Genomic DNA, 17,644 nt, shown 5'->3' with positions numbered 1-17,644 from the left:
GAGTGGGAGCTCGCTTAGTCCACGCTTCTGTGGACGGCAGTGCACCTGCTGCACCAAAAGATGGCGCTGTGTGATTGTGGTTGGCCATACTGATAATACATATAGACTGTGTGGTAATGCAGAGAGGTCTCGGGTAGGACAAAAATGCAACAGATATTTTTTTCTCTCAAATTTTAAGATGTCAGATCAACTGCCCAACCATTCGAATAACCATATGGCATAGCTAACTTGTATAAATACAAGTTTCTATTAAAAGAAGAGAATATCTACAATTAGGTGTGCCATTCTTCATCACCTCTGCGGTCACAGGTGGGATGAGCCATATGAGCTGATTTATGTTTATTAATGCGTTCATCCTTCCAACCTACACGTGAGGGTTTGCTGAGTCTGGACGCAACGACCCAGCCGTGACAATTTCCCCGATCTAATGTCAACAGTGTTGAGTGTGTTTGTGTGTCTAAGGGATGGTCTTAAATCAAACAGGCATACACAGTCCACACCGAGCAGGTTAAGCCAAGAAGCAGGAGAAGTGGCGGGGTGGGGTAACCAGTGGAATTTCCTTCTAAGAGGATTATCACCGTCGTTATCTCGCCGCCGGCCTGATCAACGGGTGCCAGGTTTGCCGGTTGGAATAAAACAACTCACCATAACCTAGCGGCAGAAGAAATGGGTCGGACTTGCTCTCTCCACGAATATGTAGATCTTTAATGTTGGCGCGCCAAGATGACCTATGGTATTTTTTACCTGCTGGGAGCGCACGGGAATCCGTCAACCGGAGTCCATCTGTACCAGAGAGCGGTTTCCTGAGGTGGTTGTTGACGGGCAGCTTTTGACATGAAGACGAGACCTGCGGGGATCGGCAATGTCAACGCCGACTGGATGGGTTCACTCCCCTCCAAGCTCAGTGCCATGCCCCTCAAACACCTCGCCGTGCCAGGTGAGCCACATGTTTAGTTTCTCCACGAAACTTAATGATGGCAACAAACTAGAAGTTTAGCCAGTTACAGTATTGGAGGAATGGAACAGATGTTAAAGAACACTGACTGATAATTGTCACAGTTAAACCCATCATGCCCAATGCAGTACGATACAACAAAGCTCAGCCATGTTTTTCTGCTATTCGTTTTCCCCATTTTCCCATTTTCTTCCAGGGTCTCATGACTCTTTCACTTACTGGGTGGATGTGCGTGCTCCTGTTGGCCCCGATCAGAAGGCTTATGTTAAGTACCTGGCCACCATGTTCAGTGTCTTAGCCAAGAAAGTCATGGTGAAGTGGTCCATGACACAGGTACTGCTCTCAATCTACTGCAGTCCACAAAAAAACTCCTTGTGAGGAAGCTTGTAGCTTTCAAGTGATATATGAGATGATAGATTTTTGGGCAGCTTTTGAAGGTCTGTGTTTTACGTTAAGCAGATGTGTTGGGGTTTTGCAGCCACACGTAATGTTTAATGTGATGTGATTCCTAGAACCTGTCTTTTAAGGAGCAACTGGATGCAGGAATTCGCTACTTTGATCTCAGGGTGTCCTCCAAACCAGGCGAGCCTGGAAATGAGATCTACTTTATTCATGGCCTCTTTGGACACAAGGTAAGGAAAGGAGTAAATGTTATCGACATTTAAATGTTCGTAAAACTAGTTTTATTTTCATATTGTGTTTCCAGTGCTTTGAACGTACTCTGAACATATGGCACATGGCATAACATTATGACTATAGGCGGGTGAAGTGAATAATATTGATATTCTTGTGACAATTCAATGTTCTGCTGAAGGACGCAAAGGCCCCCCACTAACAACATTCTGTAGCCAGACACCATAGAAGGCCTCAGAAGGCCATGTCCTTTCTCTGATGAGTCACAAATCTTTTGGAGGCACAAGGGAGACCTACACCATATTAGGAATATGGTCATAATGTTATGCCTGATCGCTTTATGTTTCCAGTTTTGCCCACAAGAGGGAATTGAGGAAAAGGAATCTACAAAGGCAGCCAGAGCTGTGGTATGACAGGATTTGGTCTGGGTTATGAAGGTGGGGAAAGGGAAAGCCACACGTCTGTTTTTCTCCGATTTCAGTTTGGCCTTTGCTCATAACACTGGGGCTGAGATAGTGCACCATAATCAAAAATATAACTGGATATTGTCTGATGAGTTCCTGGAAGGTTTAAAGGCTGTTGTTACATGAGTCTCAGTTAGTTGAGACACGAGACCTGTCTCAGCATGAACGGTGACTGTTTGACTGCGTGAGTGACCTTTAGGAGGGCTCAAAGGTTGTGTGTTTAGCTGTAATCATCCCTCTCCTGAACCAGGTCATTCTAACATGTGCTGTTCTCTATGTGACACATAGTTTTCCTACAAGGTTTCCAAGTCTGAAATACCGTAAATGGTGATCTGAAAGCTGCTGTCCACATGTTTGTAAGAAAAAAAAAATAGTTCTTAAACCTCAAAACTTTATTTAGAAACGTTGACAGATGCACATTTGCACTCATATTACGAAAGCGTGTCCTTTCAGAGCACACTTTACACTGTTCAGAAATTTGCCAACAACTGCGGGCTTGCCAGTAGGATGTTTTTTGGCATTGTTCTCTCACTGCTCTGGTTTCAAACTCTGGAAAAGACAGTCTGGGAAAGCAACCGTGCTCCTGGAGTCATGAACATTTGCTCCTAACATATTGGTTATTCTTCGCTGAAGTCTGGAGACAGGAGAGTCTGGCTGTCAGCACACAATGTAGACTTTCAAAACAGCATGTGAGTCTTCCAGATTTAGCCTCAGTCTTGCAAAACATTGTTAATTAGATTTCAGACTTTCCAAACACATTTATGGGATGGTGTTCAATCCCATATTTTTTCCTTCTGCTAACTAAACAAGGCATTTCAAGTTATTTCTGGGGCACTTAAATGTAACTAAAACAAGATGGACCTCAAGTTTTGATCCAAACCTTAACTCTGCTTCCCCCTCAAGGTGAGAGACTGCCTGTTAGAAATCAACCTTTTCCTTGGCAGACATAGGAAAGAGGTGAGAAGCACACATTTGTGAAGAAGGTGTAAACACACGGGCAAATGGCTAAAGTTACACTGATGAAATCTGATGTCTGGTCGATTTAGGTAGTGTTTCTGGACTTCAACCATTACTATGCGATGGGGGCAGAGCACCACGTGTACCTCATTAACATGCTCCAGGAGGTGTTTGGCGGCAAGCTGTGCAACAACTGTGCCGTGGAGACCATCACTCTGGACTACCTCTGGGAGAAGAAATACCAGGTGAGATCATGAAATATTTCAACACATGTTCCTCACCAACCAAAACTTCCAACAATAATCTGTATTGATTGTGCTTTTGACCCGCATATACATATGGTAGTAGAACAGTTATACACAGCCGCTGGCCTCTTTGCTAGTGCTCGGGTGGAATCATCGCTTTTTGTCTTCACAACGTCCTTGATTCTTCATGACATATATTCTGGACTCACTGTGATTTTATCTTTATCAGCTCAGCAAAGTTCTGACCCTATCACTTAAATGTTGCTCCAGAAATTAAGACTCATCAGAAGGGGCAACATTTTTCTCCCATCTTCTATTGTCCAAAATTGCTGAGCTCTTTGCAATTTGTAGTTTCAGTTTTCTGTTCTTATCTGACAGGAGTGGCACTTGGCGTGGTCTTCTGCTGCTGCATCTTTTCATGTTCAGTGTTGGACATGTTGTGCGTTCAGAGCGAGCAGCAGCCTCCGGGTCTGAGCGACGAGGCCCATGCCAAGTGCAAAAAAATGCAGTTCATCGAGTGGCCGCTTGAGGCTGGTTCCAAAAGGGAGCAAATCCCCATAGAAAAAAAACAAAAACATTTTTGGTCTTGATAGTTTATTTCACTATTCATGACGACCGTTCAGGGGCATGAATTTTTTTATAACTCATTCATGTCCATATTTGGAATATCCGCATGTGGGCGGAGTAAACCTCTTCCAACTTGGTGACCACGGGTTTCATTTTCGAGTATCGTAATCCTACCGGTGACGCCATGATGGGTTTGTCCATAGTATATACAGTCAGTGGTTCGGAGATGGTCTTCTGCATACCTAGGTCTAAACACGTGGTTATTTGAGTTAGTGCCTTTCTGTTTCTTCCACGTTTACACGAGGTAATGGAGAATTGCTGCCACCCAGCTGGCTGATGTTTTTGTTGTTGTTCACTTAACCTTTGTGCTCCGATACAGTAATCCCAGCAACCTGTGATTTACCTGGAGAGGAATTAGTGGGGAGCATCATCCCATTAACACCCATTCCACCACCTGAGCCGCCTTTCTCTTTTCAGTGTATTTAGCTTTTGAGCCTTTTAATCTCTGTTTTTCCTTCCAATCTTTCCTACAGTTCTCTCTTTCTTATATTTTACTTGTCTTGTCATTTGTCATATCATCCTGCTAGACACACTCCCCAATTATAGTTCTTTGTGCTATTTTATTTATTTTTGCTAAAAACATACTACACAGACAATTGGACAGAAATTATCGTCAGCCAACCTTAGACACACACACATGTGTCAGAGTATGGGGGCTTCCTGTTTTAGGGGTGACTACCGTTAGGCCTGCAATGCATTACTACAGCATGTCTTATTTAGATTCTATCGCTCCTGCTCCCATGACCCTAATCTGTAACTGGCTTAGTTGGTAAAGGAGAAGGAGAGAGAGTGTAGAAGAGGACGCAGAGGGCGGCCTTCCTCCATGTTCTGTTTGCCAGTGGCAAAAAAAATAAATAAAAAAAAACAAACTCTGTGACCTTACCTGTGCTCATATTGCTTCACTTCTGAATCAGCACTGTGAAGAAGAATGGTTGAGTCATATGTTTGACTTTGCAATCATATGCAACACTAAACTAAATAAAAGTGTACTAATAATACAGGTGATCACAAAGTAAGATTGAAGTCGGGTGTTACATCACATCATGTTTGTTGTAGGTTTAGATTTTTTGCAGAAAAAGTAGTATGTTTCAAAAAAAGAAGAAAACATACAGTATGTCTACACACATGTACACAGATCGGACATAATATTATGACCACCTTGTGTTGGTCCCCCTCTGTCATGTGGGGTTTGTCAAGAGGTTACTCTTATTCTTATTCTCTGTGGATCATCTCACAGATACTTGATTAGTTTGGGATGTGGTTAATGTAGAGGCCACATCAACACCTTTTGCTGTTTTTCATGTTATTCCTAAAGCAGTTCAAACCCTTTGCGTGCTGGGCAGGGCTTCTTTATTGCTAATGGCTTCAGCAGACTAGGAAACTGTGTGTTTGGGATTTTCTCTGCACTCCTCATGACCCTTTACACGGTCGTCTTATTCGCTGCCAAGATGCTGCCGTGCCACGTGAGGATTCCGTGGGTAGTTGAAGTCAGATTGACAGTTCAACCATCCTCTGAGTTCTCAGGAAGCAAAGTCGTTGTTATTCTATTTTGAGGTGAGGCAGTTCTCTGAGATGTGGGTGCCCAAGAACCTGAAACTTGAGATACGTGCAAGGTATGGTGGTCAGCCTGTTCCTTCTTCAAGTAAGTGATCGATCGTGTTTTGTCCTCTGTGAAGGTGATCGTGTTCTACCATCATCCTTTGGGTCAGGGCGTCTCTGTCATGTGGCCTGGCAACAAGATCCCTGCTCCCTGGGCAAACACCACTGAACCCAACAAGCTTATACAGGTCAGAGAACCCTTTTTGTGTACAAGTGCTTGGACCAAGGTGCAAAGTGAAGTATCTGCATATTTGAATTAAATTCTTTCTGGGGGAGAAAATTAAATTAATGATTTACTCTTACTTTGTGGGCTCTAGCTAAAAAAACAAAAAAAAACAAAAACGAAAGTAGCAATTACTTTTTCTTTCCATATTCTTCTCCAACCTGTCATCATCCTAAGCCACTCACTTCTCCTTCATGTATTCCTCCATTTGCTTCTTTTCTTTCCTTCAACATGCTTTATCCTTGTTTGTACAATATGTTGTTACTACTTCAACAACATTTCTCCTGTTGAAAAAGCTCTTTGGATGAGGTTCCCTCTATTGAACGTTTTTGCCATTTAGTTCCTGGAAACTACACTGAAGGAAAGAGCCAAACAGGGGTCCTTCCACGTGTCACAGGCAATCCTGACTCCCACGGTCAACACTGTGGCCAAGGGCCTGGTCTGGGGGCTACGCAACTATTTGGTGGAGAGGTAAGTGACTGGGTTAAGTGATGATATAAATAGTTTTTGGTTTATAGTAGCTTCTCTTGTTTTTAAGGATGTTGTTCCTTTTCCTTTACAGCATATAAACAGAAACATAAGATAAGATAAGATAAGATAAGATAAGATAAGATAAGATAAGACAAGACAAGATAAAATAAGATAAGATAAGATTTATTTGTCACATGCACAGTTATACATAGTACAATGCACTTTGAAATGTATTTTTGTACCTGCAGTTAGTAAAACAAAGTACTACATTAAAAACTGTAATAATCCCACACTGCACACAAGGTAAAAAAAATATATAAATAAAAGTATTTTAAAAAATACAGAAAAAAAATGATAAACTATATATAAACTGTGAATTGTACACTTAAAGAGGTTGGAGAGTAGCTCATGTATACATGCAATTACAATATTTCAAAGCAACTGTGTGAATAAAGTGCAACTTCTGGCCTGTAGAGGGCGGTACAGTCTATGCTCCTCATGTCATGCTTAGAACAAAACAGACCACAGTGTAAGAAATGCTGTAATTATACCGTCACTTATGTTTCTAAAAACTTAAACTGCAACTTACAGTTAGACAAGGAGTTAGATCACTGATGGGATATGCGTTTTGACACACAACATACTGACCTCCCAGCATGCATCTTTACTTTTGCCTTATCTTTTAACACATCCTACCACTTTACTGGCTGGTTTCACTAAGGAGCAGCTCTAATCTCAATCTAAACTGCAGCATATCGGAGAGGAACAAATCTCACAACTCAAATAAGAGATTTGATTTACCCTGAGCAAATACTGACAGATTTTCACAAACTTTTAAGGCAGTCTGGCTCGTTGAGCTGAGGATTTAGCTGGAAATGACAGTGGAAATCCTGACTTAGAGTACAAACTCCCCACGCCTTTAGATCTGAGAGAAGCAGCCACCAGCGCCGGGGTATAAAACTTCTCAAGCGACGCTCCGGCGTCACAGGAGGTGGCCTAATTTTGCACTTCCGAGGAAATGGGATTGTTTATCGCCGCTGGATAAACAGTCTGGCTTCCTGGTTTTGTTCTGCCGGTGGCTGGAACACAGTGGAGAATTTCAGGGTGTTAGGAGTGATACGGCTTCAGTGTCCCCGAGTGTGTGTGTGTGTGAGCCGAGAACCAAAACAGAAAGTGTCTCTCACTGACAGATGGACACAAACATCGACTTTTGTTTTCGCTCCGTTCGCTCCAACACTGTGACATATCTCTAATCTGCACATTTGATGGATCAAAGGAACAACTGATTGCTAAAGCCATGACTACCAATTTACAGAAACATAAACTTGGCATTCATATGCTGAGCACGTTAGCAAAGTTTGGGAAATCGCTTCTGATTAAAACTGAAAGTGCAGGATGTTTGTTACTGATACAGACCTCTTCTTTTGTGCCTCTAGAAATCTACCAACCATTATCTCCTGGGTTGAGGCCCAGAGGCCGGGAGTGGGCGGCGTCAACATCATCACCTCTGACTTTGTGGAACTCACCGACTTTGCCAACATTGTCATCCAACTGAATAACCTACTGCTGTCCGATCAGGACCGCAAGCCAAGATGACACCGGCTTTCACAACAGGACGAGGGCGCGCCCACAGTGAACTTTTAGCTCTCCTTCGAGCTGTTAGAGCTTCAGTGTTTCCACAGAGGACACTCACGATTAAGATGCATGAGGGTTCTCGGTGAGCCTGTCACAAAGCCTTTAAACCTTGCAGGAACTCATCAGATAATATGCAGTTACATTTTTGATTATGGTGCATCGTCTCAGGCCCAGTGTTGCGAGTAAAAAGAGGACAGAGTTGAAATAGAGAAAAACAGACATGCCCAGTGGCTTTTCCTTTCCCCACCTTCATAACCCATAATCCTGTCATACCACAGCTCTAGCTGCCTTTGTAGATACCTTTTCCTCCATTCCCTCTTGTGGGCAAAAACTGGAAATATACACCGATCAGGCATAACATTATGACCACCTTCCTAATACTCTGTTTGTCTACCTTGTGCAAAAGTCCAAAAAGGTTTTACTCATGAGACGACAGACATGAGGCCTTGTGAGGGGACCTTTAGGTCCTATGGGTTGAGGGGAGGGGCCTCTGTAGATCATCCCACAGATACTCGATCAGTTTGGGATCTAGTGAATTTAGAGGCCAGGTCAACACCTTGTGCTGTTTTTATAGGGGTGCCTGGTCTGGTCTAGCTGTGTGGTACATGTCTAAGTATGTTACCTGGATGAATATACAGCATAGGGATTTAACATCTGGTTGTTTTGGACTTTTGCCGTTGTTGGTTTTGTTCCTTGTTATTTTTAGTTACTGAACCTATAACTTAAAACCTCCTGTTTTACAGGCTACTTATAGATGTGTTAAAACACAAAGACAACATATCTGTATAAATTCTCAGTCATCCAGAACATATTAAATCAAAAAAACAAAAAACAAAGCTAAAACAAAAGGAACTGGACTTAGTGGGTGGTGTAATGTCTTCAGGGAAACACAAGTGGACAGTGGAATTTGTTTATGCTGTATTCCATGCACACTAATAATTGTTTGACCAGTGAACTAAAGTTGGCTTTTTTAACTTTGCACTTGGTGGTTTTGCAATAATGAAATGAGCTGGAGGCATAAGTACAGGCTGCACTTTTGCCTGTGTATTTTTGTTTCTATGTTAAGTCATTTGTTGCGAAAGAGGAGCCCACTGTGCCAACCCTGTCTCGACACATTTAACACGAGACGCAGGCAGCGGCACCTGTATGGGGGACCTGCAGCGGGAAAGCCAAATATGTGTGGAAGTTGTGCCACAATCCCCATAAAATGCATACAGACATGCAGCTATAAATGTTTATGGTGATAGTATTTTTTGCTCGGTATTTAGGGATGCAGAAAAAGAAACAGTCTATTGTAAAAGGTATGTATAGGATATCTATAGAATTACCAGAGTGTATGTGGCCATGTATGGTGCTTATCAAGTCTGCACCAGACTCCATAAAACAGAACATGTATGCAGCAATGGCAAAAAAAAAAAGTAGAAAAAATAATATTGTTGGCTGAAATGTTTTTTCATTTGTGTTTCACAATGTGTCACTCTGCTTGTGTGCTTTGCAGGCCCAGTGATTACTATGCATGACACAGACAGTCAGCAGTGCAGCGACAGTAAACGCTGCATTCTTGTGGTCGGGGTAGGGAAGCTGAGGAAGGGAGGATTTATAGAGCACCGAGGAAAAAAGTGAAAAGGAAAATGGAAAAAGGGGGGAAAAAAATGATCGACTCCAGTTGTCGTCAATGAAGGGCGACTGTAAGGCATAAAGCTAGAGGTACGGTTCATTTGCAGAGAGAAGATGAGGCGGAGATGAAGTGCTATCAGAACAGCTGTTTGTTCCTTCGCTGGCAGCGTCGTTAAATGTTTTCATCTCAACTCTGTCCTTGCTTTCGACACTCCTGGACTCACTTGTGCGTTCTGGCCGGGCCGCATTGTTGACAGGGTTGAGCGTGGTCACCAAGCACTGTGAGGTCGACGCACACCCACACATACATACGCAGGCAAGCACAGGCACTTTAAGTGAGGAGTAATTACACATACCATGGCAGGCAAGTGGGAGAGCACAGAGCAGCCGACTCGGACTGAGAGCATTCCTCTGTTGTTTGGATTGGTCCTCTCTTTCTCTCTTTCTCTTACTTCACCGTATCCCAGCTGGCTTCCCAGGTTTCAAAGGAGAAGGCGACAACTCGAGCATGATCTCGATGTTAATCATCCGAGTAATAGTCGTCAAACTGCCTCGCAACACCCCACGACTGTTTCTGTTCCGGAAGGAGGCTTCGTTCAAAGTAGTCTTGCAACTACACAATACTGGACATCGGTTTATTTGGCACCTACGCGCCATCATTTCTCATCGTGTCAGTTCTCTCTTACCAGATCCAACTCTTAAGCCCCTTCTAACAAGCAGAGTGAACGTTTTGCCAAAGAGAAAAGGCAGATTCATCACGTACAAATAATCGTGCTAAGTCCAATCTTTAAAGCTACAATTCATTTTTAGTGGCGCAACCGTTGTCACATTTTGGTCACACACTGTGCGCTTCTGTTAAATAAAGAAATCGAACTATTCTCAGCCTAAACTCGTGGTTTAACACTGAACAGATGAGTGGACCGGCGCTTCAATTCATATAACCTCTGCTATATCCGTGGTGTGAAGTGATGTCAGACACCAGAGCTGACCAGGTCATCCATTACACACAGATTTGTTAGTGTTCTCTTTGAGGCCGCGACGACTGCAGTATTGAAACAGCTGTAAAAACAACTGTATCTCATGGCTGTCCCGACCGAGTAAGAGACGACTTAAAGAAGGAAAAGGACGTGAGTAAACACGTGTAGAGAGGCGCTGCAGCAGACCCCTGCAAAGTGCACCTAGCTCACCCACAAACCACAGCATAGTCGGTTTCATTAAATCATCTGTCATCAAGGTGTTATTAGAAGCGTGTGGATGAATATGTCAGGGGTTCCACTTAAATGAAATGAGCTGTATAAGCTAATCCAAAATGATTCCTTCCATTTGTTGTAGTTTCTGTTTAAAGTACTGGTGCTAAGTGGTCTTGAGTATACTGTTATTAATAATGGCTATTAAAAACCTGTTAAAAATGGTGAACTCACTCTCCTGAATGAAAGTGGTCTCCCGATGCACGTTCCTTTCCTAAAAGCTCCAGAGCTCTTGCTCAGCCTCCTCCTGAGGTCACTCGGGAATTGTGGAATTCAATCAGGAATGCTGTCAAACATTCGCCGGCTCTCGCAGACCCACGGGCCCCGGGCATGATGTCATTGGGAAAGCTTTGCAGCTCGCATTGCTAGCAAGCCACCATGGAGACATAATCGCCTAATAGCTCCTGGAAGCACTTGACAAGAAAGAAAGTTAAAAGGCGCTGCGAGACAATCTTCAGGCACCATTATCCTGATAACATTTGGCTGTTGCCTTTTTAAGACTTTCCAGTGGTGCTTTGGTAAAGATGGAGTCTTTGTAGATGAACAATAAAGCCCGATGACATGTTAGCATAATAAATACTGAGGCTAGATGCGTTTCTATTATGTGCGATAGCTGCTAGTAGCTGACAAACACTCCGCTATGAGTCTAGACTGTATTGCGTCATCACCTCCTTGCCAAGCTTCAGTGTTTACCTTCCAGACTGAGAGCACAGAGTTTGTGAACTTCATGCAATTGGAGTTATCTGCTTGTGTGAGCGATGTTCTTTTGTCCAAATAGCGTATCTACACATACCAGGTGTCATGGCGTACCAAGGAGCAGTGGAGAAAGTAGAGCAGTAGAGGGTGGAAGCAGAAGCTGTCTTCCTGTTTATCTATGAAGGGATCCGTTTGGTGCCTGAGAGATAAGATAGCCCTGCTTCTATGGATGTGTATGTACACCCGTGCACTTTGGTGCATGTGTGCAGGCAAACCCTTCTCGACCTCTGTCCTAACCAGAGGACCTCCTTGGGGGCTGCGTTTATCACCTTGCGTCCATAAGAATGCTTCATGCGTGACACCTAAAGGTGGTCCGCGTCCAAACTGAATTCTGCATGATCGAGGCTGTGTTTATGCTCTACCCAATTGCCCCGATCAACTGCAAACAACGTGGAAAAATCTGCCAAATAAAGTGGTGATGCAGGAGTTATGGCATCTGCCTCGTGCCCCACTGTGCCTTCAGGCGGCTGCGTGACAGAACATGCAGGTGAGGTTTTTCAGACGGTGCACACAGCTCATGCAGCAGGCAGCCCACCACTGCTCGCAGATGTAATCAGCACCCTTTGTGCAGCCTCTGATAAATCAAAAATCAAAGATTAAATGTAATCACAAGGGTTTTACATGCAAATAACATGCTGTCAGGGAATTGTGCAAAATGAAATGAAACGTGGCTCACTGGTTGCACATTCTCTCGGGCTATGTGGTTTGTTCTTGCCATGAGGGGTGGTTGCGTTGGGTCCGTCTTGCACCTGCGCCCTCGAGGTATGCCTGGTGGGTTTTGGTTGCACAGAAAGAAAAGCTCCTCCGTTAATGAAAAAAAAATCCACATAGTTTTCACCTGGCTGAAGAATGTGCACAAATGGATCCCAGTTGTTTCCAAATAAAGCCCGGCTTAAATCACGGTGATAAGGAATTTCACCTACTTGGGGAAAAGAGTGGGAGTTGAAATGTGGCTGTGCAGTATGTGGTGGCTTTCAGAACCACTGGTACATTTGTAACCATACCGCCTCCTATTCTACAAACTGAATGACAGTTTTGAATTGAAAAGTTTTAATCATACAGGAACCTTTCACATGCCCATGTGTGTTTGCTCACCAGTCTTGACATTTCTGTTTTAATTCAAACCTTCAGTATCAGGCCTGGATTTTGTCCCGTGAGGGTGCGAGTAGACTCCCTGTTGTAATATCATTAGCTAAACATGCTTCTTATCCTTTCTTATCTTCAGCTGCCAAGTAGGTCTGAGGAAAGGCTCCCTCTTCTTTTTCTCACTCGTTGTTGTCTGTCTGTTACTCTCCTTTGTCTCCCTCCCTTTGTCAGTCCAAAGGTTTTTCTCTTTGAACCTTTTATGATGAGAGGTCAAGTGTAGGTCTGTTAACACCTGCATATTATTCTGTGTGTGTGAGTTTGAGTACGAGAGGGAGGGAGGGGAGAGATAGAGCAACAAGGGGGAGAGAGAGAGAGAGACTCCCTCCCCTTGCTCCCTCTCCAGCTCCACTTCCAGCTGTTACTACATTCCACTACACGTCGCAATTGGCTTTTTACGTCTCTGTGCGTTCGGTGCGTGTGCGAGCGTGACACCGGGTTAAAAGTCTTTCACAGGCATCCACAGGTTGCCCATGCGGCACAGGGAATGTATCTACTGTCAGGATAAAAAGAGAAGCAGCACAATATTTCTGGGAGTTTTGCCATCCGAAATAATCCTCAATCTCGGGACACCTGCAACCTTTTCTGCACGATGACCAAAGTGGCCAGTCCGGCGTTAATGATGGTGAGCACATTTGTACATAGGAAAATGACAGATTTGGTTCTTTTTTTACAAGACAAATGTTTGAGTTCTTTCACTGGGATCACTAACAGGCATATTAAGTCCACAGCTCTGTGAGCTCTGTTCAGTGTTTGCCTCTAAAGCTATAAATTCATCCGGCTCTGACTGAAGATTTTGTTCTCGGCAAATTAAAAACAGGGAATGTTTTGTTTGTGTCTGCAGATGAAGAATATCCACAGCAGATGAATGCTATTATATTTTTTAATTGCCTTGACTGTTGCCCATATTGCCACATTACAAATATACCACACCTGTCAGTGGAGAGTGCACAGGTATACAATGGGGCAAATAGTAAAAATTTTTTTCAGTGATTACGAATATTCTACATCTGACAGATACAATGTGATAGTGGATATTTGTCAGTCGATCTGAACTGGTGCATCTATAATATTACGCAGCTTCTCCAGTAATGCATTCACCAATCTTTCACTCGTGTTTGGAAGGCATCAAATTTAGAATAGATGGGACTAACTAGAGTAACCCTAACCCCAAACCTAATCCTCTATTAAGAATGAAATCAGTCCATGTGGAACAAAATTTGTTTAACCACAACATCATTTTTAAGCAAAAACTGACTTTAATATGCTAAGCTAAAAACATTTTAGTTGGCTCTGGGCATGACATGGAAATAAGGAGGACCTGACACTGTTTGTTCTGTATCAGCTGCTAGATTTCTACCACATGCTGAAAATATCTTGTGTATTCTTTATGATTTATATCCACTTTGCAGAATGTGCATTGTTTTTTGGACTGCGGGAGTTACCGTCCAATAGCTATTAAGATTTTTGGATTCCATGTGTAATGCTGATTTATGATCGTAAAGGCTTGGATTGTCGTCAGTGCAGTACAGGATATCATATTATGTTTGGAGGCCAGTGGCGCAACTTGGGGAAACTACTTTTTTTTTTTTTCGGTCCTCCATTAATCTCTTTTCCTTCACTGTATGTGTTTTCATTCATTTCTCTCGGTCTGACCGCATAGCCCATCTCCACTTCTTCTTTCCTATCCAGTCAAACAGCTCTGCTCAAGAGTCAGTAAAGTGGATTATACCGTGTCCCTCTACCATATCACTGTCCCTCCTTCCCTTTCCTGTCATATCCGGGCCCCTTGAAAAACCAAACAACAGTTGATCCCCTGCATATGGCAGTTGAAGAAATCTGGGCTTTTCCACAGGCACACACACCCACAATAGAAATTCAAGTTTGATTTCCTCCACTACTGAGTCAGCTGCAATAACAATGGACTTTGTTTCCTGTGAAGATCTTGCAGGTTTGATAAATGATAGGGGAGAAAAAAAGCATGCAAATAGGAGTGTGAGAGAGTTTGCTGTGTTCTAGCAGCGACTCAAGGTCAAGTTGTGTTAATCAGCTTTGAGAGTTTTCAACCAAAACACACACACATACATGCACAGGACACCCTAGCACTTTGTCACATTTAAGTTTCTCTTATGTACATGGGCAGGCATGCATAGGCAACATATTAATCTAATTCAAATCAAAATCTTCAACACACACACACACACACACACACACACACACACACACACACACACACACACACACACACATACGTTGTGGATTTAAGAGAAGCGAGGAAGATAACCTAATTTAGCCCCTCGAGTTGCTCCATAATAGGGACACTGAGAGAGGGACTCCATATTAAACAGCATCTGTGATACAATGCTGGCTTTGTCAGGTGGGAGGAGGAGAGGGCAACGCTGGAATGCAAGGGGAGGGCATGTTAGCGAGAGACAGAGGGATGGAGAAAGAGAAGAGAGGAACAGAACAAGGCAAAGCGCAGTAAAAAAGCATTTTAAAACAAATGAGATAAAGGTAATCTGAGAGCTGAGGGCAACTCATTCCCTTATGTTCTTCCCACACTCAGTCGGTCCAGTTCGTACCTCGGCCCGACGCCAGCTTCAGAAAACCCTCCCTTTTCCTAAGGCTAATGTAAGCTACCCACATGCACAAAGGAAGCACACAGCTAGCGTCGAATACATGCATTAAAAGTAATAAAGAACAATCCGGATGTTGTGTCTACTGAGTGCTGAAGAAGATCTGTTACTGATGTAATAGCCTCGATTCAAGCCTTATCTCAACAACCAGACCCAGTCCGAGGTGCCAAGATGTCCGCGAGAGCATTATTTCAAAACATAGGTATACACGTTTGCGAAACTCCCAGGCTAACAGTAAAATAGTAACACTATGCAGCTTATCTTTTCTTTTTTATTGAATAAAAGCAGACACGCTCACCCCTGTAGGAGGCTGAAGAGTTCCCACTAGTGCGCCGAGACATCTGCTCTAAATTAATAACGTTAACAACAATCGAATTTGTCCTGAGACGCTGAAGGTAATCGAAACGGACTGAAAGACAAAACAGATGTAAAGGAAATAACAAAAAGAGAAGGACCTCGACAGAGAGAGGAAAGACAAGGATGAGAAAATAAAAGGACGAGATGAAAACAGTCTGAGAATGCTGGTCCCTTCCTTCTGGATTTATGAGTTCTCCCTCTGTCATCCACCACTGTCTCTTTTTTTTTCTCCCCCATCATCTCTCATTTCCATCTCTTTCTTTCTCTCTTCATTTCTGCCTTCAGATATGTTTGGGAAGACTCAGCTGTCCTACAGATGGGATCAAAGAGAGATCATGTGTGCTTTCTTGTTCTTGTGTCAGTGTGAGTTTAGGACGATTGTGTGTTTGACGTCTTTCAGCTATTTAAAGGTCAAGTTGGGCTGTATTTTAGTTTTAGGGTTAAACTTAAAAGCAAAACTAAGCGAGGGCTGTTCGTGTAGGATGTTTTCCTGTTGGTCAACTTTCCCATAAAAAGAAACATTTATCTTTGAAAACTTTCCAAGTATATCATACCATTCAATACTAGGAACTGGCTTGTGATGAAATGTTAATGTTTGCAGCACTGGAGTAGCCTGAGATTGACTTCGTGTACTGGAATGGTTACAAATTACATTTCTGATTTTGTGTCCATTTATGGTATGATACGGTTGTGACGACATCCTGACAGAAGAGCACAACCTGACAACCCGAACCTTGACTACACCGCATCCTGATCCACTGACAGGAGCTCTCAGTCTTTATCTCCACTGCACAATGAGTTTATCTTGGTTTCTAATGATTTCATACACGAGTATGTCAGTGCGTCACACTGCCAGCTACTTGACCAAGTAGGCCTGCTATTAAGTCGCCTTTTAGCCCAGTTTTGGTCTCCGCCAACATCTGAGAGTCAGATGATATTCAGTAATTTGTTGGACTGCAATAGGAACATTGGAGTGATGTAACAGCAGATGACTTTTCAAACACTGAGAGCTGTTTACAGCTGTTTACTTGTGCCTTTTAAAGTTTTGCTGAGCGAATAGTACTTAGAAGTGGGAATTTACAGTTACAAATATTTGGAAAAGGTTCCTGCTGTCCAAGGGCGTATGTAAAAATTTAAGTATAAAGCAGTATGAATTAAATGTGAAGGAAGGTACTGCAGAGGTATACACAGTACATCAAACTACTTGTGTGTTTTTAACTTTCTAACGTTTGATCTTGAAGAACTTGAATCTAAAATTGTGAAGAGCCTGAAGATGAAACGGGTGAAATGTAGATATCTATCGCATGGCGGCTCCGCTTCAACCAGAGCAAGCAGGACTTGTCTCTGCCTGCCTAGGCAGGAGCTCACCTGGTGGAAGAGGGTGAAGGGGGGCAGCAGGAAGAACATAAACAACAGAGCGAGACAATGAAGAGGAACAATGAAGCAGAAGAAAAGAGAAGATTTACGTGAGAGAGGGGCGAGTCATCAGAATCAGAAAAAAACTTTAACTTTAAAAAGAAATCTCTGTCAGGGGACAGAAAAGGAGGAGAGAAAAGTGTGGTGTTCAAAAGCGTCCTCCTTAACCTTTGAGATCTGACTGACCTCTGTATTTCCATAGGCTTGTGTAAAATCTGTCCAGCTGATGTTTCCATCACACATGGTGTGTTTGCTTTGTCTACACCAGTGAGGGTTAACAAAAAAAAAAAAAAAATCACTGGAATGTGGAGTCCGTATCTTGCTTTGACAGCAAAAGAGCTGATGTGTGACTTTATTTGTGGATGTTTGCGTGGGCTGCGAGGGTGACCGAATTCTGAGCGTGAGTGTGGCAGCCGTGGTGTCAAAGCTGCTGAGAGGGAAGTGACCTCAGAGAGGAAACTGGCGCTGAATTAAAGGAAGCGGCACAGTGCTGGGTTTGGGTTTCCTTTGCTGGTGATTTGAGGAAAGAAAGGAAAAGAGAAAATAGTGTGATTAAAAAGACAGGATGACGGCGCATGGAAGGGAGATGTGCAGACGAGAAGAAGGCAACAGGACAGTATGAGTTGCTGTTTACTGTAAGTTTGGAAAAACCAATGAGGAAAT

General features: G+C 43.1%; 2 protein-coding genes across 7 annotated transcripts in view; both read left to right on the top strand.

Moving 5' to 3' along the window:
* The first annotated feature begins 456 nt into the window (after positions 1 to 456).
* plcxd2 (phosphatidylinositol-specific phospholipase C, X domain containing 2) lies at positions 457 to 8,790 on the top strand. The gene is made up of 8 exons (XM_047612160.1): positions 457 to 937; positions 1,152 to 1,288; positions 1,468 to 1,587; positions 2,956 to 3,009; positions 3,099 to 3,254; positions 5,558 to 5,668; positions 6,044 to 6,174; positions 7,611 to 8,790. The coding sequence occupies exons 1-8, from the start codon at positions 835 to 837 to the stop codon at positions 7,768 to 7,770; spliced, it is 972 nt and encodes a 323-aa protein (XP_047468116.1). The 5' UTR covers positions 457 to 834; the 3' UTR covers positions 7,771 to 8,790.
* Positions 8,791 to 12,940: 4,150 nt separating this feature from the next.
* Positions 12,941 to 17,644, top strand: part of phldb2b (pleckstrin homology-like domain, family B, member 2b) — a 37,189-nt gene continuing 32,485 nt past the window's right edge. For 3 of the 6 annotated variants that reach the window (XM_047568327.1, XM_047568326.1, XM_047568324.1), the window contains exon 1: positions 12,941 to 13,197. In XM_047568327.1, the coding sequence (XP_047424283.1) occupies positions 13,165 to 13,197 (33 nt within the window). In that variant the 5' untranslated portion in view covers positions 12,941 to 13,164. The remainder of the gene's footprint in view (positions 13,198 to 17,644) is intronic. The other 3 variants (XM_047568329.1, XM_047568328.1, XM_047568330.1) reach the window with 2 other exon arrangements.

The sequence above is a fragment of the Mugil cephalus genome, chromosome 18, assembly GCF_022458985.1.
Source record: "Mugil cephalus isolate CIBA_MC_2020 chromosome 18, CIBA_Mcephalus_1.1, whole genome shotgun sequence".
NCBI classification, from domain to species: Eukaryota; Metazoa; Chordata; class Actinopteri; order Mugiliformes; family Mugilidae; genus Mugil; species Mugil cephalus.
Note: the sequence above shows the minus strand (reverse complement) of the source record. Positions and strands in the feature narration are given on the sequence as shown.